The sequence below is a fragment of the Aquarana catesbeiana genome, linkage group LG07 (genome assembly GCF_042186555.1).
Source record: "Aquarana catesbeiana isolate 2022-GZ linkage group LG07, ASM4218655v1, whole genome shotgun sequence".
NCBI classification, from domain to species: domain Eukaryota; kingdom Metazoa; phylum Chordata; class Amphibia; order Anura; family Ranidae; genus Aquarana; species Aquarana catesbeiana.
In genome coordinates this window covers 225,961,624-225,988,839 of record NC_133330.1, presented here as the reverse complement: position 1 = coordinate 225,988,839, position 27,216 = coordinate 225,961,624, and the positions used below count along the sequence as shown (strand labels likewise).

General features: G+C 38.7%; 1 protein-coding gene across 6 annotated transcripts in view; it reads left to right on the top strand.

Moving 5' to 3' along the window:
• The window catches only part of DPYD (dihydropyrimidine dehydrogenase), a 2,813,802-nt gene that overhangs the window by 2,762,189 nt on the left and 24,397 nt on the right, over positions 1-27,216 (top strand). For all 6 annotated transcript variants that reach the window (XM_073593091.1, XM_073593089.1, XM_073593090.1 and 3 more), the window contains one exon: positions 8,822-8,962. In XM_073593091.1, coding sequence (XP_073449192.1) covers positions 8,822-8,962 — 141 coding nt within the window. The remainder of the gene's footprint in view (positions 1-8,821; positions 8,963-27,216) is intronic.

Sequence of the window (27,216 nt, the reverse complement as noted above, 5' to 3'; positions counted from 1 at the left end):
AAAAAATCTAAAGGTTTGTTGCCAGAAATAAGGAACAACCTATATAGCAATGACTAGTCTTTGCCCTGGCAACTGAGTCACAAGAGCCAATAATCTGAGGAAATTGATATTTCAGCCCCTTTTCTATAAAAGGGTGGGCTCTTGGAATCTATTTTTTAGTTTTGTTATTCTTTACAAGACCTGAATAACAAGATTACCCTCTATAGACTTCATGTAGACTGGGGTTTGACATAATTTGCATAGCTTCAAACTGTAAACAAAAAACCAATAAACTGTTTGAAAATCAAACTTGGGCAAATTCACTTTTCCCTTGTCAAAAACTCTCAGTCATCTTGAAGCAGAGCAGCTGCAGACAAGAAAAAAAAATTATCTGAATGTCTGGTTTAATCTTGTTGCTCCAAATGATGTAAGTCCTACATCATTGGCAGGGGCCCCTTTCATATACACTGTGGTGGTTATTTACTAAAGGAAAATCCATTTTGCACTGCAATTGCACTTGAAAGTCGCTGTAGATCCGAGGAGGACATGCAAGGAAAATAAAAAAACAGCATTTTAGCTTGCACCTGATTGGATGATAAAGCCAGCAGAGCTTCCACTCATTTCAGATCTACCCCTTAGATTTAGAGTGATTGCATTTCTAAGTCCACTTTCAGTGCACTTGCAGTGCAAAGTGGATTTGCCTTTTGTAAATAACCCCCTGTGTGTAATTGTTAAGCTGATTGTCACCTCCACAGGTCTCAGCAATGCCATGCCATGCCCCCCACCCTGTATCCTGAGTTTTGCTTTCCCTCCATCAGGCCCAGAACAGGTGTGACAGGTGTCACTGGGTAGGGCAGAGAAATCTTTACTTATCCTCCCTCTGATAAAAAGACCAGGAAACAGAGTATATATATATCTATATCTATCGATATAGATATAGATATATCTATATAGAGAGAGAGAGAGATTTTTTAAATACCTACCACCCGCCATGTATACAAAAATACATACATTAATACATGCATGAGGACACCCATATATGAACATGGCAATTGTTGTACACATGCTATATATCACTGTGCATGTTAAAGTTATAGCAATTATTCTAGGGTCATTTTTCATGGCGAACACTATATGGATGAGCATTAGAAGCTTTTAAAGCATCACCTATAAACTATAATAGACAGCATTAAAGTTTGTTGCCATGTCATGGGCGTGTTTGCACGCAGTACCGCAAAAGCACAGCACCAGCAGATTGTTAAAAGAGGAACAGTTTCTATAGTAAGATACATTTAATAAAACTGACACCTGCTGTATAAACAACACTGCAAAAAAAGTCACTGTGACATGGAAGTCACTTGTAATATATAGGTAAGAGCATGAAATATAACACTTTTATGTCACAAATTTCTTTTTTATTAGACAATGTAAATGATTCAGTGTCTGATTAAATAAGACACTACAAGAATAACACTTTTTGCCACCAGAACTTCAAATTCACAATGCATATGGTGCATGTATAATGGGATACCTTATTTTCTGTTTATACCTCTGAAAAAACAAGTCAGGATCCCAAGTATGTCATATTGGTTATACTGAGCTCCAAGCATTTATCTTGTCTTGATCCATCAATGGTTGTTTATAAAATATAACTTGTGAAATTTGTTTTCTTATGGCAGTGGAGTGTATTACATTATAATTATGTACATGCTTTCCTTTACACCTATACACTGATGTGTTCCCTTAATAAAACTTTTGAACAAGAAAAAAACAAGTCAGTACTTTTCAACAAACAATAGTGCATAAAAAATGTTGAAGATGGTCACATTTCCAAACAATAAAATTAATAAATAAATGTAAATCAGCCAACTAACCAAAAACAGGACCCTAGAAAAATATTTATTGTTTAACATTTTAATAAAACATTTACCTTGAAATACAAAAGCTGCTTTTGCTGCAAAACATAGTTTGGATTTAAATAAAAAAATTAACACAGAAAACACATTTTTAACCATCTGAAAACTGTTTAAAAGATATTTAAAATCCAAAAACAAAAAATTATTATATTGTAGCTTATCAGTTCTTAAATGTGGTGGCTGCATTCCTTTTTTATTTTTTAGTCTAAAAGCATTTTTCGTAAATGCAGAAAATATATATTATCTTGCCAAAAATGCAGTGTCCATGTCTCTGAGCTGAACTGAACTGAAAGTACAAAAATGTTATTTCCCTTCTGTCAATCTGCCACATATAATGGAGATGAACTAAGGCAGACATGTTTTAAGTCCAGAATGGGAGATAACCAGAGGAACACTGAAGTGAGCAAGTGAGTATAGTCATAAAGAGACAGGAAATGTGTTATATGTGGGATCACCATGTGAAAATAAAGGAAAACAAGCCTGAGAAAAAATAAAACTAATTCAACCTCCTCATAAAAAGACTGGCAAGCTGCAATATTTTATTTATGTGTTTAGATATGCATTAAGGCTTTCTGTCTGCCTGTTTATCTATTGTATATATCCATTTCCTCAAACACACCTTTTACTGTTTCAGTAGGTGAAAGTAGTAATATTTCATGTTGTAGGGTTTGTATGCATTTTTCTATCCAGTTTTATTTTCTGTCTAATGGCACAATGGTTAATCTGCCAGTCCACTTTATGTCTCCCACTTGGATTTCTGTTCTATAGAGCTCTAGGGAAAAAGCATTGCATACTCTACAATAAGCATATGTACCATATTTCTAGCAGTAAATGGCCAATTACAGTGTTAAAGTATGACAGAATTCAATTAACATAAATATGTGCACATTTTTCTCTTACATGCTCAACAAAATGTAGATAAAGTGCCTGTCAATGTTTTAATTTTTTCATGTTCTAGTTAGACTGAACAGAAAGCTTTTCCTCCACAGTATCATGAATATGATAATCTATGGAAATCACTATAGAAGGTACTTAAGTTAAGCACATTCTACATTAATCCCTGATGAATTGAAATCTCTTCTGTTTAGAGAATGTGTTGTTGTCTAATAGGTGACAGGCTGCCAGATGTTCACTAACTAGCATAAACCTGTTAAGTGTGACAATTTTCAGTGTTTCCTCTTTTTACAAGAAATGTTGTACAGTTTTATTTTAATGAAAAAGAAACATTAGTATAAAAGAAGTTTGCCTCATTATGTGAATTGAAAGTCAGATGTTGGTATAGTAAAGAGTAGCCTGCTAATTTGGCCTTTTCATTTAATGGGAATTGTGGAATGATGTTTTATTTCTAGAAAGTTGTCAGTGAGTTGAATCCAATACAGACCATTTGCCCCCTTGTTGGATGAAATCTCAGAGGTTCCAAGCCCCACACATTTATTAAGAAAATTGGAGTGCTCTTTTCTAAAGTTAATGGTTTTGCTCTCTTCACTCTAAAGCTTCGTACAAAAGATAGGATTTTCCGACAACAAAACCATGGAATTTTGTCCGAAGGCCGTTGGCTCAAAATTGTCTTGCATACACACGGTCACACAAATGTTGGCCAACAATTACGAACGTAGTGACATACTAGACATACTACGTGTTTTTTTAGCTCTTTGGCTCCACCCTTTGGGCTCTTTCTGCTAATTTCATGTTAGTAGAAGTTTGTTGATTTGCGCTTTTCTTATTCGCGTTTTTCATTTAGCGCTTTTCAGTTCACGCTTTTCATTTCGTGCTTTTCAGCTCTTTTCAGAATGGCCGTTTGTCAACCAGACATGTTGCGGAATCAGAGGAGATAACGTGTTATTTATTATTGGCCTTGAAGTTATTGGATTGACATTATTTTTTTGGTTAAATAATTATTTGATTTGGTAAATTTTCTATATTTTTGGATGCATAGAATGCACTTTTTGTTTTTTTCTATTGGCAGATAGCATGTCTATTTTTTTTTTTTTTAATGCACAATAAAAAAAATTGTGTAGAATAATACTTGGCTATGTGTTTTACTTCAAATGACAGTTTGGGAGTAGGCAGTTACATTTTATAAAAAACAATGTAAAACTAACAAGTGACACCGACATAGTTGTATCTTTGTTCTTAAAAACTACGGGATAATGGTGTTGTGGTAACTTGCACAAATAAATTTTAAAAAATACATAATTATATTATTCTTGATATCATTAGAAAAAAGCCTTTGAAAATTAGTTTGCAAAAGTTCCATCAGTATCACCAGCAAAGCAGCTTCATTATTATCCCATTAAAGAAGAAGAGAATTTGCTCTGAATTTGAAGATTTCATATTTTGCCACGTCACAAATGTTAATTCTCCATTACAAACGCCAGTTTACAAGACCGACCGTTTCTGCTTCCGAGCATGCATGTTTGTACTTTGGACTTTTGTCCGACGGACTTGTGTAAACACGATCAGAAAATCCGACAACACACATTTGTTGAAGGAAAATTTGAGAACATGCTAGCCAATATTTGTTGATGGAAAGTCCGACAACAAATGTCCGATGGAGCATACACACAGTCGGACTTGCCGCCAACAAGCTCACTTCCAATGTTTCCCGTCTGGGAAATTCCCTTGCAAAGTGAAAATTCCTTTGCAAAGAGAACAACCTCTTTGCCTTTATTTAATCAACTTCACTACCTCTGATAGAAGTCTTTTCCAAACATCAACTACTCTTTTTGTAAAAAATACTAAGGCTAGTGTTGAGTTATCCTCCTGCTAGTTTGAAGACATGCCCCTGTGTTCCCCATGTTAGCTTCATATTGAAAATACTTTTCTCTTAAAGCTTATTCACACCTTTTATTATTCCTAGGACCTTTCACTATTTTTGTGGCTTGTGCCTGGACTTCTATGTTATAAAATACTAAAGATCTATATAGGGGATTCAGGATCTCCTTCTGGTGGTCCCTCTATTGATGCATCCTAAAATTCTGTTTACTTTTCCCACTGCCTGGCCTCATTATTTGCTCATTTTGCAATCATCTGAAATAAGCATCCCTAAATTTTCTGTGTAGCAAATCAGGCAAAAAGAAAGCAACAAATCGGTAACTAAATCCAAATTCTATATAAAGTTTAAATTCTGTGCTTTATATTGATCTCAGTGAAAGGAAAGAACATGGATTTTTGAAGTGCTTAAAAAAATGAATACTTTTTTAATGGAAATAAAATGGACATAAAATTATGCATTAAGGTAAATATGCAAAAGCCATCATTACCCCACAGAAAAACTAATAACCCATAAGAATTAGGGCAAATATGCAGCTCATTCGAAAATATTAGCAATTAATTGTGCATGAAAGAACATTACTGTTCTAATGCTGCAAGACAGAAATGCAATAGTAGGCTTTTAAATATTTTTTAAGTAAAGAATTTAAAATTTGATTTTTTTTGGTCTGTATTCTTGTAAAAGCCAAAAATACAGTCTTATACTTTTTCAATTAAGATTCGCCAGTAAGCTTTTTTTTTTTTTTTTGTAATGTGTTCTATACATCCATTATACATTTTATAGAAGATGTTTGTGAATCACCCAGCTGTTCAATTATCTTACATGTATAACTACAGCTGCACGGAGGGTAGGGGTTAATTGTGTATGAGCTACATGACCAAGCATCCAGTCTTTAGAAAGAATATATCTATTTAACTAAAGCCAAGGAATATATTCTATAGATTTATTTTGCTGTGCTGTGAAAACGAAAGCACAGCATGTACTGTATACTGTACATAATGAATAATAATGTCTGCCTCCATTTGTATATAATAATAACAACTTTTATCAACTAACCTTTATTAGTCATTTTGCACCATAACAATGTTTGAATGCTTTGGTTGAATTAAAATATAAAACCATAATGTAAAAGTAGCTGATGTTATAGGTCACCTAATGATATTATGTATAGTCTTCATATTACTTTAAAAAAAATATTGTATTCTTAGCTTTTAATCCAGGATGATTACCATGCATTTCAGCTCTTGCTATAGCACATCACAGCCAAAAATAGGTTATAGTAAAATATTTTTAACTTTTTAAAAAGCTCTAGCATTACTCTGATGTTCTCACTCAGATGTGTGTGTAATTCAGCTATTAGAGTCACAAAATGAATACTGTACATTTCAGTGTGAGATAAGGTTATCTGAGAATCTGCAAGGAGTTAGTTTCTGTGATAAAAGCAGGTCATCAGTGTGAACTCCCTAGGGGAAATGTTTGAATAGACATCAGAGTGGTTGCTGAGTTGTAGACCTCAGGCATGTTTTAATCATCTATAACAAGATTTCCCCCCTACTGGTTTTTAAGAAACCGTTATTCGCCTTGTGCATTTGTGGTATTTAGTGAATATGATCCTTAAACTGCTTCCCCTCAAGTGAAAAGCCATAAAAAAGCCTTCATCACAATGCCTTGGTCACAAAATAGGAAATCAATTAACTTATTTTCAGAGTGAGATCCGTTCTAAATGCTTTTTTAAAGACCTTTAATCAGATGGTGCCCATCCTCAATTAGCCACCAGATGTAGATCTTGACATTGAAATGGTGCATTTTAGCTTGTACTGCTTTGCACAGAATTTACACTCAAGGAAATGTATATACTGCATATGTATTTACCATAGGTTTGTCCATTTAATACACTTATGTTTTGTATATACATCCTAATTATTCTCAAGCCTAACAAATCTAACAATTACAATAACATTTGTTAAGATTCTTTACTAAAAAATAAAAATTCAAACATTGCTCAACCAAACATTCTGTATGAAAATTTTGGATTCAATATTCTAAATCCACATAAGAATAGCTGACAGGTGGTTCTGGAATCTCTTGAGAATTTAGTCACCAGACTCCCTCACTAGTATTCCTAGTTCTGTAGTGTCCACTCTATCTTTAATTCCTGGTACTGAGGTGCACTGCTCACTACACACAACAGTTCCCAAATCTTCCTTAGCCATCCAACATATGACATTGCATGTGCAATGCTAGGAAAGAGTGTCACCCTCCTCTTCCTGTATTTTCAATAATATGAAACCAATGAATAGTAATAAGAGCAGTTGCAACCATACTAATTTCATTGTCATAGCCTCATCACTTTTACTTGATATACAGGTGGAACCAGAAAACATCAAACTGACAACCTAAACAAACTTTTGTTGCTTTATTACTGTACATTAGTTAACGTCCCTGGCGGTATGATTATTTCAGATTTTTTGATGCTCAAAGCGGTACATTGTTTTGCATGGAAATTTGGCATTTTATATTGTAGGTCTGTAATTCTTAGAAATAACACACTTAAATCTGTCCAAACAAGAGTCTAATAGACATCCCAGGTATGATAAAGTTTGAAACACAAGATCATAAATTATAATATAATAAATACTTATAATAAATAATATAATAATAATAAAAAGTGTTCAATAATGTAATCAAATCAAAAACACTGAAATTTGCTAAGTTGCAGAATTGTTGCTGTCATTACTTTCAGTGTTTAATGACGAATTTCAACACAAATCACTATCGCTCAATTCTGCAAGTGATTCTAATTTATTATCGCTGTTTTCTAGCTGGTCTAAAACCGCTTTTGATGTAAAGGGACACTTTTTGGTTGCTATGGACAATCTCCAGTTTCCAGGCAGAAAGAACAGTATTTATAATATAAAATTGCAGGCAGGGCACTGAACAAAACACTAGGGACAAAAGGGAGGTGAAATAATGTGATACAATAATGTAATCTGTAAGATTGCAGTGTACTGTATGTGTAGTATGTTTTTAACTTTTTGAATTGGGCGCTGTGCTCCATCCCCGTGCATCGCAATGCTCACAGGGAACGGAGCTTGGCACAGTGATGGATCCAGCGGAGGACAGCTCGTACACACGGGGGGGCATCACAGGATCCTGGAGACAAGGTAAGTAACTTTGCCTGGATCCTGCAATGCGATAATGAGTGTGGCTCTGGGTTAATGCTCTTGGTACTGAAAAGTCACCCCGAGCCACAGTTGGGAATACCGCTAAGGAGGTTAATAGACACAACTTGGGGTTTATTTACTAAAGCTGGAGACTGCAAAATCAGGCTCACTTCCGCATAGAAACCAATTATCTTTTAACCCAAGCTTGTTCAATAAGCTTTGGCAATAAAACCTGGAAGCTGATTGGTTTCTGTGCAGAAGTGAGCCTGATTTTGCTGTCTCCAGCTTTAGTAAATAAACCCCAAACTTTTCTGCTTTTGCTTTATTAAACATAATTTATTAGTAATATCCCTTATGAAACAATTGGATTCTCTAATATCTGGGTACATTTTCTGTGTTTATTTGTGCCATTATTTGATATGAGTATATCTAAGCCCAAGACCAAGAATGTAATATATTGCAGCTTTCCACACATCTTAGTTGTGGTGCCTGCGGTAGTTTTCAGCACAGAAAAACACCTGTTGATCCTGACAGAATTCAAGTGTCCTTGTAATCTATCTGTGCACTAAAATGAAGTCTCAAAGAATGTTATCAGCTTCCCCAGATCTCCGTGTGAACTACAGAACACCTACTGTACTTCCTTTATTACAGAGATGGGGAAAGGGGTAGTGTTCTGTAGTTCTTACACACTTCCTGTCCTATGGTGACAACAACACTGTTCTATAAATACAGTACAAGTAGTGAGTATTGTCATCCTAAGACAAAAAAGTGTGCCTGGCAGTACCAGCGAGTGAAAATGTAGAAAACAGCCTGAAAAAGTAAACAAATGCAGCCACCACAGCTAAGGTTTGGGGAAGTGCAATAAATGACATATTTGTACTTGGGTTCAGATATGCCTTAATGTTACTATTTATATTGACACCACCAAGTGCACAGGTTTTGTCCATAGCAGATAGCTCAATCATATTTAAATTTTCTATTTCTTTTAGAAACTTCCAAGTTTCGGACCCTTTTTGGAGGAACGTAAGAGAATTATAGCTGAGAACAAGGTCAAATTGCTTTCAGAGAAAACTGTTTTTTCTGCAGAAGAGAAGCATTTCCTGCCTAAGAGACCTGTACCAGCAGTCAAGGTAGAAAAAAAAAAGAAGTGGGAAACAAGTGATTTTTAGTATGTAAATTCATTTTAGGGATGCAGATTTAGGTTGGAATGTTATGCCTAGCTGAACCAAACTTGTGAATATTACAAAGTAATCTGTTAAATGAGAACATCAATATGTTTCTATAACCCTCACTGCCAGCATCTGAAAGGAAGGACTACTGTATTTTTAATTTTTAGGGCTGGGTAATGCTCACTTTGAATCTAATGTATGCTGGGCCTAAATTGTCAGATAGCTCTGTAACATTTTAATTAGAAACATTTATTTAGACCTCCTGCTATTCCTTTCTGTCTTAAAATGTACATTGCAAATAAGTGACTGACTGTAGTCAAAATGCGGAGCTGATTTATAAAGAATCACAGATGTTCTGTTAAGGTATAATTAGTTTTGTAATATTCAAGGATGGCTGCACTCTTTGTTCCTTCCTTTTGATTGTTAAATAACATTGTGTTAGTTATATCTCTCACACAGTGCATATGTGCAATGAATTGAAAACTTCTGAAAGTATCACTTTTGATAAAAAGATTAAAGGAACAGTTGTAAGAGAGTATAATGCTCATCCGTACAGATTTTCTTTTTCAAGTACATCTTTTGCTACTTTATAAAACTTGTCATGCATTGATGGTCTTTCCATGGTAACACTTTTAACAATATTTATTGCATTTTAACTAATATTAATTGTGTGTTTGTAGTTAGTTTGTCAATGTTGATTTTGTTTTTACATTGTTGGATATGATTTATTGTTTTTTTTTATGAAGACAGAAAGGTATCTTAATCTTTTTTCTATGTTTAAAATACAAAGTGCATAGTAACAATGTACCATTTGTCTTTCTCAAATGTTTGACAGTAAGGATGGCCATAGACAGCAGAGGTCTCTTTTCAAGAGAGATAGGCAGTGGGAATGGAAATGCAGGCTTCTGGGTGAGCTGTGTACTCCACAGTGTAAACTAATAAATGGTCCCTTTAAGTAATTTACCAGTTAATTGAGCAAACTGGTCCTGGCAACACAGAAACTTATATTCAGCACAAAGTAGCTCTATCCATGGCAAGTTCCTACTTGTTTAAACAGGTTTTTTAAACTCTAATTACCACATTGCCTTGATCTTCTTTCAAATTTGGCAGATAAGTGATGCACAGTGACCAGTTCAATACCTTTCCACATAGCAACATGTTAAAAAAAATGTCTGTGTGGTATAAGTGCTTTTAATGATCAGAAATGCTCATGATTTCCCCCTAGGTATGCATCGTTGTCCTGCAGGTTCAGCCCCCCAATGAATGGCCACATTACAGTGCCTTGAAAAAGTATTCCACTTTTTGTCGTTACAACAAAAAACATAAATGTGGCACATATTTGTAAAGTTGAAGGAAAATGATAAATGGTTTTCAAAATGTTTTACAAATAAATATCTGAAAAGTGTGGCATGCATTTGTATTCAGCCCCCCTGAATGTCAATACTTTGTAGAACCACCTGTCGCTGCAATTACAGCTGCAAGTCTTTTTGGGGATGTCTCTACTAGCTTTGCACATCTAGAGTAAATTTTTTCAGATTGGATGGAGAGCATTTGTGAACAGCAACTTTCAAGTCTTGCCACATATTCCCAATTGGATTTCAGTCTGAACTTTGACTGGGCCATTCTAACACATTAATAATGCTTTGATCGAAACCATTCCATTGTAGCTCTGGCTGTATGTTTAGGGTTGTTGTCTTGCTGGAAGGTGAACCTCCGCCCCAGTCTTTTTTGCAGAATATAACAGGTTTTCTTCTAAGATTGCACTGTATTTGGCTCCATTCATCTTCCCATCAACATCCCCACAACATGATGCTGCCACAACCATGTTTCATGGTGGGAATAGTGTGTTCAGGGTGATGCACAGTGTTAGTTTTACGCCACAAAAATTAGGCCAAAAAAATTCTATTTTTTCCCACTTCACCATTATGTGCCACTTTGTGTTGGGCTATCACATAAAATCCCAATAAAATACATTATGTTTTTGGTTGTAACATGACAAAATGTGGAAAATGTCAAGGGGTATGAATACTTTTTAATGGCACTGTATATCATTGCAAGTTTGTCCATTTTTAGTGATGATACTTATGCAGCATATCATTTAAACAAGCATGAATGAGTCCTTATAATTAGTAATAAGCAAGAGCACTGACCACTAATATTTTAGCATTCTGCCCTTCATACAATAATTGAAAGATTTGCATGGACAGCAAAGGAGAAAATGTGTTTCAAAGGTTGGGATTTTTTTTCCAGTGCTGTTTTGTCTCCAGTGACATCCTAGCCACAGCGGCTGGACAAAGACATTATAGCCACAACTGCTGGTGTAAATGCATACAATGGTGTAAATGAATACTACCCAGTATTTTAAGCTGTACGTTTCGGTGCATACACAAATGGATACACTTTGTGTGATCACAAAATAGATTTTTAGTCTGAATTGACAGACCCAACTTGGTAAGGTCAAAGTAATTGTAAACGATCACCCTGTAAAATAACCCATTCAGTTTAAAATAGAAATGAAAGGCAAAACGTTTTGTATAGATATAAAAAAGTGACAACATTCCCTCTGTTCCCTCTGTTCTCAGCTGCAAAAGAGCTGGGGGAGGAGGAACAGCAGGATACTGAGCTTCCCAGTGAAAGGCTGTGCAGAGGGGGCGTGTTAGGACAAGTCTTATTATTGGAGTAGAGCACACTGAGTTCCCTGCATAGCTAGGGAACTGACCACACTCTCCTACTTAGTGTGGTCAGTTTTTAATAGGAAATTTAAGTGACTAGCAGGAACACCAGGGATTTCACATAAAGAAAGCAATACAAAGAGAACAGGATACTTTCTCATACAATTACATGGTACAGCAGGGACATATCAGGAAGATGAAGTTTTGGGTAATAAACACTTTCATTTCTGCTGTTTCCAAAGTAAACAAATAATTGGAAAATCCTTTTGAAAGACAGTGACACATTTGTTGTAGCCTTGTTTGATAAGAATGTATAGGGGTTTATTTACTAAAGACAAATGAGCTGTTTACTTTGCAAGAGATGTTTCCTGTTGCTTAGTGAATATGAAGAAGCTCTGACCCAATGATGTCTATACTCAAATAGCCTTTTAAGGTCTGATATACAGTCCATGCTCAATCACATTTCTTTGATTTGTCTGTCCTTTCTAGACATTCCAATAGAAGTTCATATTTTTTTATAATCTCTTATTCTAAAGCTGGTCATGTACCAATTACAGTGGATTTTCCTTACTGATCATGTGTTAGAGCAGAAAAATATCATAAATGTATAATATGAGAAGCCTGCGAGAAAAGAGCAGCGTGCTTTAACTATGGAGTCTCTCTCTTGCGCTCTGCCAATCTCTCTCTCTCTGTCTGTGACTGTCTTTCTCTCTCTGCCTGTCTCTCTCTCTCTGCCTCCCTCTCTCTCTGTGCCTGTCTTTCTCCCTGCCTGTCTCTTTATCTCTCTGCCTGTCTCTCTGTCTGTCTCTCTCTGCCTCTCTCTCTCTGCCTGTTCTCTCTCTCTCTGTTCTCTCTCTGCCTGTCTCTCTCTCTCTGCCTGTCTCTCTCTCTCTCTGCCTGTCTCTCTCTGCCTGTCTGCTGTCTCTCTCTCTCTCTCTCTCTCTGCCTCTGATGTCTCTATCTGCCTCTCTCTGCCTCTCTCTGCCTCTCTCTGTTATCTCTCTCTCTCTCTGTCTCTCACTGCCTGTCTCTCTCTCTTTCTGCCTGTCTCTTTCTTTCTCTGCCTGTCTTTCTCTCTCTGTCTGTCTCCCTCTGCCTTTCTCCCTCTCTCTATCTCTCTCTGCCTCTCTCTCTCTATCTGCCTTTTTTTTCTCTCCGCCTGTCTCTCTTTCTGCCTGTGTCTCTCTCTCTGCCTCACTCTCTGTCTGTCTCTCTGCCTGTCTCTCTCTCTGCCTGTCTCTCTCTCTTCCTGTCTCTCTCTCTGCCTGTCTCTCTCTGCCTGTCTCTCTCTCTCTCTGCCTCTCTCGCACTATCTCTCTCCTTCTGCCTCTCTCTCTCTCCCTCTGCCTCACTCTATCTCTCTCTGCCTCTCTCTCTGCCTGTCTCTCTCTCTCTCTCCTTGTGTCTGTCTCTGTCTCTCTTGCTCTACCTGTCTCTCTCTCTGCCTCTATCTCTGCCTGTCTCTCTCTCTGTGCCTCTCTCTGCCTGTCTTTCTCTCTCTCTCTCTCGCTGTGTGTCTCTTTCTCTCTTCCATTCTCTCTCTCTCTGTCTGTCTCTCTCTCTGCATGTCTCTTTCTCTCTGTTTCTGCCTGTCTCTCTCTCTCTGCCTCTCTCTCTCTTTGCCTGTCTCTTTGTCTCTCTCTGCCTGTGTTTCTCTCTCTGCCTGCCTGCCAGTGTCTCTCTATCTGCCTGTCTCTCTCTCTCTGCCTGTCTCTCTCTCTCTGCCTGTCTCCCTCTCTCTGCCTCTCTCGTGCTCTCTCTCTCCTTCTGCCTCTCTCTCTCTCTCTCTCTCTCTCTCCCTCTGCCTCACTCTCTCTGTCTCTCTCTGCCTGTCTCTCTCTCTGCCTGTCTCTCTCTCTGCCTCTCTCTCTCTCCCTGTGCCTGTCTCTGTCTTTCTCTCGCTCTGTCTCTCTCTCTGCCTCTATCTCTCTCTGTCTGCCTGTCTCTCTCTCTCTCTCTCTGCCTCTCTCGCGCTCTCTCTCTCCTTCTGCCTCTCTCTCTCCCTCTGCCTCACTCTCTCTGTCTCTCTCTGCCTCTCTCTCTGTCTCTCTCTCTCTATCGCTCTCTCTCCCTGTGCCTGCCTCTCTCTCTCTCGCTCTGCCTGTCTCTCTCTCTGCCTCTATCTCTGCCTGTCTCTCTCTCTGTGCCTCTCACTCTCTCTGACTGTCTCTCTCTCTCTCACTGTGCGTGTGCCTTTCTCTCTGCCTGTCTCTTTCTCTCTCTGCCCATCTCTCTGTCTCTCTCTCTGCATGTCTCTTTTTCTCTGTCTCTGCCTGTCTCTTTCTCTCTGCCTCTCTCTCTCTTTTTGCCTGTCTCTTTGTCTCTGTCTCTCTGCCTGTGTTTCTCTCTCTGCCTGTCTGCCAGTGTCTCTCTCTCTCTCTGTCTGCCTGTCTCTCTCTCTCTGCCTGTCTCTCAATCCCTCTTTGCCTCTCTCACGCGTTCTCTCTCCTTCTGCCTCTCTCTCTCCCTCTGCCTCACTCTCTCTGTATCTCTCTGCCTCTCTCTCTGCCTGTCTCTCTCTCTCTGCCTCTCTCTTGCTCTCCCTGTGCCTGTCTCTCTCTCGCTCTGCCTGTCTCTCTCTCTGCCTCTATCTCTGCCTGTCTCTCTCTCTGTGCCTCTCTCTCTGCCTGTCTCTCTCTCTCTCACTGTGCGTGTTTCTTTCTCTCTGCCTGTCTCTTTCTCTCTCTGCCCGTCTCTCTGTCTCTCTCTCTGCATGTCTCTTTCTCTCTGTCTCTGCCTGTCTCTCACTCTCTGCCTCTCTCTCTCTTTGCCTGTCTCTTTGTCTCTCTCTCTCTCTGTCTGTGTCTCTCTCTCTCTCTGCCTGTCTGCCAGTGTCTCTCTTTCTCTCTCTCTCTCTCTCTCGCTCTCTCTCACACTCTCTCTCTCTGCCCCCTCTCTCTCTTGCTGTGCCTCTCTCTCTGTCTGTCTGTCTCTCTGTCTGTCTCTCTCTCTCTGCCTGTCTCTCTCTCTCTGTCTGTCTCACCCTCTTCCCCCCTTGCAGGCAACAGCACATGGTTAAAATTGTATTTCTCCCATATCTTACATGTTCCTCTTTAGGAACGCTTATAAAAAAAAGTGCCTAAACTCAGGTTACAGCTTTTACATGAGTTTACAAGCAGTTACAAGCATTTGGCATTTCAAATGCCTCTGAATGTCCGTCCTGAACCCATTTTTTTGCGTTCCAAAAAATGCTTCTAAACTCATCTGCCCAGAAAGGACTATAAACGACCCTGTGTACATGTACTGATAAGATAACATAGAGGAGAGTTCAAGGGCAGCTAAAAAAAGGCCCAACTGCTCCTAAACGTCCATTTACTAACAGCAGAGAAGATGAGGCCTTAGAGGCATATTTACAAAGCAGTGAATGTTATTTTCATCAAACATTGGTAAATGTCACATTTACTGTTTCATAAATATTCACTAAGGACGATGTGCAGTATCTTTTATTGAAATAGTTGCCCATTTGTACAAAAATTCAAGTATTTATAAATACCTCATTATCCATTGTCTTAAATACTCTGTACAGGGATCTTTAATTTATTAGAATTAAATAATTTTTAGATAATTATTCACATTGCTACCACCCTACAACAACAAATGTTATCTATTGAACTGTTAAGTTGCCTTACCATTACTGCTTACTTATGCTTCAGCAATCTCTGGGATAAGCAAATGGAAGCAATCTCTATTTTTGAAGATAGAGAATATCCCCTTTAAATGTTGTTTGAGACCAGTACAAACTGAGCTGCTCAGTGAATTCATAAGAACAGAATTGTAGCTACTTCCAGTCTTCAGATTTTCAACTATTCACACAACACAGGCAGCTTTGGGTAGATTGGCCTAAGAATCTCATAATAATTCCTTTTGTAAAAAAATCATTGCCAGGGATGCACAGATAGTTACATTTTATTAATATTACTTTGCTATATTATACTATGGATGACTTGGAAAAGTGGATACAGAATTATGAAAACTCAGCGAGTTTGTGTATTTAGTTTTGTTCAACTAGGGACCATTTATTGTACATTTTATATTGTTCCTCACATTTAAAAAGCATTGGAAAACCACCTGAGCCTGGGTTCACACTATTGAGAACACAGAAATTGCATGTGATTTGCACCGTATTGCTGTGGCGGTTACATGTGATGTCTGTGCAATGCAAATTCAGCCATACAGTTGTATGGCTGAACTCACATTGGATTCACATAAAAATAGTGCAGGAACCTTTTTTTTCCCGCACTGGAATCAGATCGCATGGGTGTTTACACCCATGTGTTCCAATTCCTGTTCGAATTGACAGTTCGCACTATGACCTGCAAATTTGGTGGTGTCATTAATTTTGTATTGACACCCACAGCAGTGAACTACCTACGAGGGAGTTGCCACTGGAATCATGCTGGTTCCCGCATGGCAATAGTGGGAGCCCAGGCTAAATGATAAATCAAAGCTCAGGTCCATCAAAAAGTAATATTTCAGCTTTTAGTGATTGGTGGCAATTTGAATCCTATACTATAACCTAATGGTGCACTATTCATACCTCCAATCAGTAAAGTTTAAACATAATATCATAAAGTACTAAGTGATAAATAAAACTATTTTCAATATATATATATATATATATATATATATATATATATATAAAACTAAACCACCCAGTGGTGCAAGAGTAAAAAACATATAAGTATTAAGTGCCTAGATCTACAGTTGTGTGAAAAAGTATTTGCCCCCTTTCCGATTTTTTATTTTTTTGCATATTTGTCACACTTAAATGACTCAGATCATCAAACAAATTTTATTAGTACACAAAGATAACCCGAGTAAATACAAAATGCAGTTTTTAAATTATGGTTTCATTAATTAAGGCAAAAAAGCTGTCCAAACCTGCCTGGCTTTATGTGAAAAAGTAATTGCCCCCTAAACCTAATAACTGGTTGTGCCTCCCTTGGCGGCAACAACTGCAATAAAGCATTTGTGATAACTGCACTTGTGATAAATGAGTCTTTCACGTTGCTGTAGAACACTTTTGGCCCACTCTTCTTGCAGAATTGTTTTAATGCAGCCCCATTTAGAGGGTTTTCTGGCATTAACGGCCTGTGTAAGGTCATGATTAGGGATGAGCTTCGAGTTCAAGTCGAACTCATGTTCGACTCAAACATTGGCTGTTCACCAGTTCGCCGAAAAGCGAACAATTTGGGGTGTTCGTGGCAAATTTGAATGCCGCGGAACACCCTTTAAAAGTCTATGGGAGAAATCAAAAGTGCTAATTTTAAAGGCTTATATTCATGGTATTGTCATAAAAAGTGCTTGGGGACCTGGGTCCTGCCCCAGGGGACATGGATCAATGCAAAAATAGTTTTAAAAACGTCCGTTTTTTCTGGAGCAGTGATTTTAATAATGCCTAAAGTGAAACAATAAAAGTGTAATATCCCCTTAAATTTTGTACTTGGGGGTGTCTATAGTATGCCTGTAAAGGGGCGCATGTTTCCCGTGTTTAGAATAGTCTGACAGCAAAATGACATTTCAAAGGAAAAAAGTCATTTAAAACTACTCGTGGCTATTAATTAATTGCCGATCCAACAATACACATAAAAGTTCATTGATAAAAACAGCATGGGAATTCCCCACAGAGGAACCCCGCGCCAAAATTTAAAAAAAAAACGGCGTGAGGTCCCCCCAAAAATCCATACCAGACCCTTATCCGAGCATGCATCCTGGCAGGCTGCAGGAAAAGAGGGGGGACAAGAGAGCGCCCCCCTCCTGAACCGTATCAGGCCACATGCCCTCAACATTGGGAGGGTGCTTTGGGGTAGCCCCCAAAACACTTTACCCCCATGTTGATGGGGACAAGGGCCTCATCCCCACAACACTTGGCCGGTGGTTGTGGGGGTCTGCGGGCAGGGGGCTTATCGGAATCTGGAAGCCCCCTTTAACCTCCCTGGTGGTATGATTATTTCGGATTTTAGGTGCTGAAAGCGGTACCATTATTTTGCATGGAAATTTGGCGTTTTATATTGTAGGTCTGTAAATCTTAACAATAACACACTTAAATCTGTCCAAACAAGAGTCTAGTAGATATCCCACGTATGATAAAGTTTGAAACACAAAAACATAAATTATAATATAATAAATAAAAATAAATAATTAAAAAAAATTTAAAAAAATAGTAATAAAATAAATTTCCCCACAATTCACTATCGCTCAATTCTGCAAGTGTTCTAATTTACTATCGCTGTTTTCTAGCTGGTCTAAAGCCACTTTTGATGTAAAGGGACACTTTTTGGTTGCTATGGACAATCTCCAGTTTCCAGGCAGAAAGAACAGTGTATATCATGTAAAATTGCATGCAGGGCATGGGCCAAAGCACTGGGGACAAAAGGGATGTGAAATAATTTCATACAGTACTGTAATCTGTAAGATTACAGTACTGTATGCGTTATGATTTTTACTTTTTTTTTAATTTGCCGCCAGGCTCCGCCCCCGTGCGTCGCGCCGCTCGCAGGGAATGGAGCCTGGCACGGAGAGGATTCGGAGGAGGACGGAGCCCTCGGACACTGCGGGGGACATCGCAGGATCCCGGGGACAAGGTAAGTAACGCCGCCCCAGGATCCTGCAATGCGATCCTGAGTGTGGCTCGGGGTTACCGCTAATTGTACTGAATTTTAACCCCGAGCCACACTCGGGAAAACCGCCAGGGAGGTTAACAAGGGGACCCCCAGATCCCGGCCCTCCCCCCTGTGTGAAATGGTAAGGGGGTACAAAAGTACCCCGACCATTTCACAAAAAAACTGTCAAAAATGTTAAAAATGACAAGAGACAGTTTTTGACAAACTGAAAGAAGAAAGAAGAAGCATTTAAATAAAGGAATTGTCAAAAACTGCTTCCAGATTTTGATAAGCCCCCCGCCTGCAGACCCCCACAACCACCGGCCAAGGGTTGTAGGGATGAGGCCCTTGTCCTCATCAACATGGGGACAAGTTGTCTTTGGGGGGCTACCCCAAAGCACCCTCCCAATGTTTAGGGCATGTGGCCTGGTACGGTTCAGAGGGGGGGCGCTCTCTCATCCCCCCCTCTTTTCCTGCGGCCTGCCAGGTTGCGTGCTAGGATAAGGGTCTGGTATGGATTTTTAGGGGGACCCCACGCCATTCTTTTTTTTTTTTTGGCACGGGGTTCCCCTTAAAATCCATATCAGACCTGAAGGGTCTGGTATAGATTTTGAGGGGGACCCCACACCATTTTAATTTTAGCTGGGGTTCCCCTTAACCACTTCAATACTGGGCACTTTTGCCCCCTTCCTTCCCAGACCAATTTTCAGCTTTCAGCGCTCTCGCACTTTTAATGACAATTACTCAGTCATGCTACGCTGTACCGAAATGAAATTTTTATCATTTTGTTCTCACAAATAGAGCTTTCTTTTGGTGGTATTTATTCATGACTTCATTTTTTTGCGATATAAGCGCAAAAAGAGCGGAAATTTGGAAAAAAAAATATTTTCTTCTTTCTGTTTTAAAAGAAATCCAATAAAATCGAATTTTGTCATAAATTTAAGCCAAAATGTATTCTGCTACATGTTTTTGATAAAAAATTCCTGTTAAGTGTATAATAATTGGTTTGTGTGATCACGGACATATGTACGCAAATGATCATGTACAGATGTGTGCAGGTGATCACGGACATATGTGTACAGATAATCATTGGGACATGTGATTTTAGTGGGACATATGTGGGGGACAGCTTTTTTATTATTTGAGGACATGTGTTTTGGGGATATGTGTTTTGGGGACATGTGTTTTGGGGACATGTGTGTTTTGCATTATGTGGGGACATGTGTGTGTTTTACATTGTATGGGGACATGTGTGTTGACACTAGGTTGGTGATCAGTGAGTAAAAAGCTGTAAAAAATGGCTCATACTCACTGATCATCAGCCGGCTGCAGCGATCCCCTCTCCTCTCCTCATCGACAACTTCTGTGTAAGGAGAGGAGAGCTGATCGCCTAGCAACTGGCTGTGTTTACATCACATGATGGCTGTCATTGGACACGGCCTTCATGTGATCAGGAGGGCCAATCAGAGAGCCCTCCTGCCGATCGGAGATGCGCCGTGTCCGGGTGACATGAGCGCATCGGACGTTTATGTACATTGGCCGGGTGGGAAGTGGTTAATATCCATACCAGACCTGAAGGGCCTGGTAAGGAATTTAGGGGGACCCTCACATCTTTTTTTTTTTTTTAACTTTGGTTCGGGGTTCCCCTGTGGGGAATTCCCATGCCGTTTTTATCAATGAACTTTTATGTGTATTGTCGGACCGGCAATTAATTAATAGTTTTAAATGACTTTTTTTCCTTTGAAATGTCATTTTGCTGTCAGACTGTTCTAAAAATGGGAAAAATGCGCCCCTTTACAGGCATACTATAGACACCCCCAGGTACGAAATTTAAAGGGATATTACACTTTTATTGTTTCACTTTAAGCATTATTAAGATCACTGCTTACGAAAAAACATCCATTTTTAAAACTTTTTTTGCATTGATCCATGTCCCCTGGGGCAGGACCCGGGTCCCCAAACACTTTTTATGACAATAACTTGCATGTAAGCCTTTAAAATTAGCACTTTTTATTATTCATGTTCGTGTCCCATAGACGTTAACGGTGTTCGCATGTTCGAACAAATTTTTTGCCTGTTCGCAAGTTCTGGTGCGAACCAAACAGGGGGGTGTTCGGCTCATCCCTAGTCATGATACAGCATCTCAATTGGATTTAAGTCCAGGCTTTGACAAGGCCCCTCCAAAACCTATATTTTGCTTTGTTTGAACCATTTGGAGGTGGACTTGCTGTTGTGTTTCAGATCATTGTTCTGCTGCATAACCCAAGTGCACTTTAGCTTGAGGTCACAACCTGTGGCTGGACATTCTCCTTTAGGATTTTCTGGTAGAGCTCAGATATCATGGTTCCATCAATTATGGTAAGTCATCCAGGTCCTGAAGCTGCAAAACAGCCCCAGGCCATCATGCTACCACCACCATGTATGACTGTTGGTATGATGTTCTTGTTATGAAATGCTGTATTAGTTATATGCCAGATGTAACAGGATGCACACCTTCCAAAAAGCTAAATTTTTGTCTCATCAGTCACATTTGCCTAAAAGTTTTGGGGATAATCAAGATTTTTTTGGAAATGTGAGATGAGCCTTTGTGTTCTTTTTGGTCAGCAGTGACTTTGGCCTTGGAACTCTCCCATGGATGCCATTTTTGCCCAGTCTCTTTCTTATTGTTGAATCATGAACACCGATCTTACCTGAGGCAAGTGAGGCCTGCAGTTCTTTAGATGTTGTTCTAGGTCCTTTTATTACCTCCTGGATGAGTAATCATCATGCTCTTGGAATAGTTTTTATAGGCTGGCCACTCCTGAGAAGGTTCACCACTGTTCCAAGTTATCTCTATTTGTAGATAATGGCTCTCCCTGTGGTTCACTGGAGTTACAAAGCCTTTGAAACCCTTCCTAGACCGATACATTACTTTGTTTCTAATCTGTTCTTGATTTTTTTCAGATTGTGGCATGATGTGTGGCTCTTTGTGATCTGTTAGCATGCTTAACTTTGTCAGACAGTTTCTATTTATGCGATTTCTTGATTCAACAGGTCTGTCAGTAATCAGGCCTGGGTGTGGCAAATACAATATAACTCAGCTTTCCAAAAAATTGTGGTTAATCACAGTTCATTCATGATTCAGCATGGGAGGGGGCAATTACTTTTTCACATAGGGCCAGGCAGGTTTGAACAGCTTTTTTCCCTTAATAAATGAAATAATAATTTAAAAGCTGCATCCTGGATTTACTCGGGTTATCTTTGTGTAATATTAAAATTTGTTTGATGATCTGAATCATTTAAGTGTGAGAAATATGCAAAAAAAAAAAATCAGGAAAGGGAAAAATACTTTTTCACACAACACACAACCAGGAGTCAATCCACACTTTCGCCCTTAGAATGGGGGATAATTCCCTTTCACGATTTTTCAGCTCAAAATAAAACATATATCCGCTCATCATGCAGTATATCAATACAGTATATTTTATTTTAAAAATTGTCATATACACTCACATGATGCAGTACTTGCATAAAGCATGATCAAAATTGACAACAGTAATGAATCCTCTCGAATGAACTCTTACCAGATACTGGGTCTTGGAGACACCGACACATTGCGTCACTGGTCACATGACTTCCTCAGGGTAAGTCCTGAGCCCTGAGGAGGTCATGTGACCAGTGATGCAATGCGTTTGGAGGAGCCTATATGTCAGTTTTGATGTCTCCGAGACCCGTAATCTGGTGAACATTCATGCGAGAGGATTGCATCGTGTGAGTGTATATGACATTTGTTTTAATAAAATACACTGTATTGATATACTGCACGATGACCGGAATATATGTTTTATTTTGAGCTGCAAAATCGTGGAAAGGAATTATCCCCCATTCTAAGGGCAATTTTATGTGAAAGAGGACTACAAAGACCTTAATAGCGAATCAGATTCTATCGATTAAACAAGTTGTGATTTTTGACCGTATGGTCAAAATATTAAGGTGAGCATGTACTGCATCCAGAGGTGACAAGGTGACTACAAGTTATTTGGGATAACACTGTTTTTGCACATATCTTGGAAAATGTGGATTGACTCCTGGATTTCTATATTTGGCCTTTGGACACTTTCATCTTGGCACTTTATATTTATATGTTTTTTCCTTTTGCACCACACCATTGGGTAGTTTAGCTTTATTGGTGTATATATATTAATTGCAAAAAGTTTAATTTATCACTTAGCACTTTATGATATATGTTTAAAACTTTACTGATTGGAGGTATGAACAGTGCACCATTAGGTTAATGTATTTGGTAGTTTTTAAGTGAGAGAGTGTACTTTTTGAGTGGTTGCAGTAGTTCATCATACACATTTAGTATTATTCATCCACATCAGTCCATAGCAGTGCAGCAGTAGAATTTATGATTTTATATTCATTTTAATCATATGCCAACATTTTACATCTTTGTTGACTCCAGTACTGTTATGCCCTGTACACATGACCGGTTTTGCCGTCGGAATAAACTCCGAAGGTTTCTCTGACGGAACTCCGACGGAATTTCATTCAAGCGGTCTTGCCTAAACACGGTCAAACAAAAGTCCGACCGTCCAGAACGAGGTGACTTACAGCACGTACGACGGGACTAAAAAAAGAAAGTTCAATAGCCAGTAGCCAATAGCTTCCGTCTCGTACTTGCTTCAGAGCATGCATCGTTTTTGGTCTGTCGGAACAGCATACAGATGAGTGGTTTTCCCGATAGAAATTGGTTCTTTTGGAAATATTTAGAACATGTTCCATTTCTAGGTCCGTCAGAATTTTCAAAAAAAAAAAGTCCGATGAGGCATACACACGATTGGAATAGCCGATGAAAAGCTTCCGTCTGACTTTTTCTGTCAGACATTCCACTCGTGTGTACGTGGCTTTAGAGACTGGCACCTTCATTGTGTATAGAGGCACGAACCGGTTTGGAAAAATCTCTCTACTGGTGTTTTTAAGAGAATAAAGGAGCCAGAAGACAATACAGAATGGCCACCCAAAACTGAAAGGGTGTTCATTGCAATTCCTTTTGCTATAAAGCAGTTAAGATTGTTTTGTTTTGGGAATAACCTTGTGCTGCATTAATGCCAAAAGCAGTAATAAAATAGAGAAGAAACCATGGAGGATGCAACATCAAACATTTTATTAGTAAAGAGTAAACTATGAAAAAGTATCAAAAAATTGCCCCACTAGTAAAATAAACTATGTCTGAGCATCAAAAGCTTCCCACTGACCCCCACTCCCCTATATCTCTACACAATTCCCTCAAATGCCAACGTAAAAAACACCATGTAAATCACCACCTAAAAACTCCTCCTTAGGCAGCAAAGAAAAAAAAGGTCTATAATGAATAAAAACCATAATGATCTACCTCAGTATGTACTAAGCCAATCAATATGCATATTCTCTACACGTATGTACTATAAATGAAGACATTAGTATAATATTATACTGTGGTGATGGAGGACCAATCCCATAAGGTAGAAGCCTACTCCATCTATACAGATGTGCATACACCACAAACTGTAAAAGCTGAGGTGAATGTGCAAGCTGTCCAAATATATATAAATACTCAAGCACAATGCTAAAACTTAGTCTCAAAGCCAATAGAAAGACTGCAGACATGTAAGAGCAGAATTCTACTTGAATTTATCAAATAAATCATGGATGGAATATGATCTATATATGCCAAAAGGGACATATATCCATACAGCTGAATAGCTAAATTGACAGTGGTGATGTCACTGTGTAATTGGTGCTATGCACATGATGTGTGGGAGCAGCTGATATTTTGATGTGACCGGTGTTTGCACAGTTCTCCCCCAAATCATATGGGTAACTAGGTAAATATTGCCTCAATGGACCCAAGGTCTATGCAATAGGACCCTTGAATGTGAGCGAGACACTATGAAGATAAATTGCACCCCGTCAGGGTAATAGCAAACATACTTACAAACTGCTCTAAGTTGGGTGGTAATAGAGCCGCTGCTTCGGATTTCCTCTCAAATCCAGCCTGGCTAAATTGGATTGCCCAGCTGCACTTTCAGCATCACACAAGGTACAATCTCACCCATGCTTCGCCTCTCCTTCCGGGAACAATTCACTGTTTGAGCGGAGGCCTGGTTCTACAGAACAGACAAATAACTGGACTCACTGCAGCAGTAGTGAGTAGACTGGCATCCTGCAGACATTTTCATATTTTACTGTTTACTAATAAAATATTTGGTAGCCCAAGTTGATGTCACATCTTCCACTATTTCTTCTCTATTTTATGTTATGGTAAAGTTTGTGGTGACACCCACCTATATTATAGGGTCAGGGTAACCTTAATTTAATATAGATTCCCATTTCTTAGAAAGAATTTCTTAAATAAAATGTATTTTGGATTTTAAACATCTTGTTTCTAGGGAAAAAACAGATTAAATAGTTTTTCCACTTTCAATTCATAAGTAAATTCATTAAATTATTTTTCCTGTACCAGTTTTTTTTTGGCATTCAACAAATATTAAAGGGGAAGCTCCATTTGTTTGCCTCCTTCCCCCGTCTGCTGGCAGATTTGGCACCTTTCAGGGGGGAGTGAGTATCTGGTTTGCTTAGGAACAATGATCGGTATCCCCCAGCTAGAAACACTCCCTAGGTAACACATTTAACCTCTTGATCGCCCCCTAGTGTTAACTCCTTCACTGCCAATGACATTTATACAGTGATCACTGTTTTTTTTTTTAGCACTGTTCGCTTTATAAATGTCAATGGTCCTAAAAAAGTGTCAAAAGTGTCCGATCTGTCCGCTGCAATGTCGCAGTCCCAATAAAAATCGCAGATCGCCGCAATTACTAGAAAAAAAATAATTTTAATAAAAATGCCACAAATATATCCCCTATATTGTACAGTAGACGCTATAACTTTTGCACAAACCAATAAATGTACACTTATTGCGAAAAATATGTAGAAGAATACGTATCGGCCTAAACTGAATAAGAAATTTGTTTTTTCTTTTTTAAATTTTGGGATATTTATTATTATTTATTATAGCAAAAAGTAAAAAATAATGTTTTTTTTTTTTCAAAATTGTCGCTTTTTTTGTTTTTGTTTTTTTTGTTCAAAAAATAAAAACCGCAGAGATGATCAAATACCACCAAAAGTAAAAAAAAAAGGACATCAATTTTGTTTGGGTACAGCGTCTCATGACCGCACAATTGTCAGTTAAAGTGTCGCAGTGCCATATCAGAAAAAATGGCCTGGTCATTAAGGGGAAAAATCTTCCGGGGCTTAAGTGGTTAAAGTAAAAGTGAACATTTATAATTGTGGTCTATTTATTAATACTAGCTGTCAGTGCTACTTATTTTTCTCGATCCAGCACTGCTTCAGTATCACGTAGAGGATTTATCTGGAATCTTGAGGTCATGTCAGAGCGGCAAAGCTTTGTCTCCTGCCAAAACTATTGATGCACTCAGCCACAGCGAAGCAACCTCCTCCCCCTGTCAGCACTATTGTCGCTGCATCCTATCAGAGAGACTTGCTCTCTCTGCTGCAATTATTTCAATTCTGAGCAGATTCTGGCTCATTGGCCAAAAAACAATATTTCTAGCTTACTGCCATGCCAGTGAAGAGTTTTCCTGTTATCCACCTTTGTCGATTTATTCCTGTGTACAGACATCTGGCTTTTTTCCCTGGATACCCATATCCACTGCCTGCCCTGACCTCTGGCTTGTTCCTGGTGATCTGTGCTCACTGCCTGCTTTGACTTCTGGTTTGTTCCTGGTTATCTGTGTCTGCTGCCAGCCCTGATCTTTGGCTTATATCCTGGATATCCAAGTCCACAGCAAGCCCTGATTTTTCCTAGTCACATATTTCACTACACTATTACCTGTAGTTTACCTATCTGCTGTAGACCTACTTGTCTCCCTGGCTTGTAGTCCATGGTGTTTGAGCAATGTGAACTAGGGGGTTATGACCCGGGGTCTGCACATAGCTAAGTCCAAAACCCCAAATACACAGACTCCTAGACACTGAGTCGTGGGGTATTCCACATAACCTGCTCTTACATGGGACCATTCTCATACTTTGGTGAGTCCTGATCCAAGTCCCAGATCTTATCCATTCCAGCAGAATCCTGATTCAGTTCCCTGGTGTCACCTCTTTCCGGTGTGATCCAACATGGTTCCTATTGTGCAGATCAAGCTCCCAGGTGTAATGTATTATGCAGTGCTTTTCCCCACTGGAATACCAGCTGTCATTCTACATTTCTCAGGTATGCTTACTTCCTTTCGCTGGCTGTCCCTTATAGTGTAGTTGAAGAATCCACATTTACACCTGTCTTTCTTCCTTATGTGATTTCTTGATTTGATTTGTGGAAGAGGACACAATTCATTTTATTAATTGTTAAAAAAGCAAATAAGAAAAGAAAAATGGTGCATGCAAATCTAACAGACTAGATAGAGAGAGGGGGGTTTAGTAAATAAAAGGCAACTTAACTCACCTCTGCCCTCAGGCCCCAAAGAAGCTGCTTTGGTGTCTATGGTTGTGCTTAACTCCATGGATTCAGTATCATTTAAGCTTGCAACAGTTTTTTTGGCTTTGTTAGACAACATACCAGCTATTTGTGGAGCAATTTATTTTATAAACGTCTTCTGTCTCAGACCCTGTCTGAACCAGGGGATAGCTTTTCCCTACTACAATTTTTTTTTTAGAGTGAACTCTGCAATTATGCTGGTAAGGGCTAACAAGGGTGACTACCTTTGTCTCCTACTTAAAAAAAAATACTGCTGGGATTTGCTGTTGAACAGTGCAATTAAAGAGAAGAACTAGTCTTACTCTTGTTAAATAAAGACCAATTTTATTTATTTTATAAAGTCCATTTAATTGTGAGGTTGTTTTTATGAAGAGATCAAAACAGACATGAATGCGATTCCATGAATTAATCCTTTCATCTTCA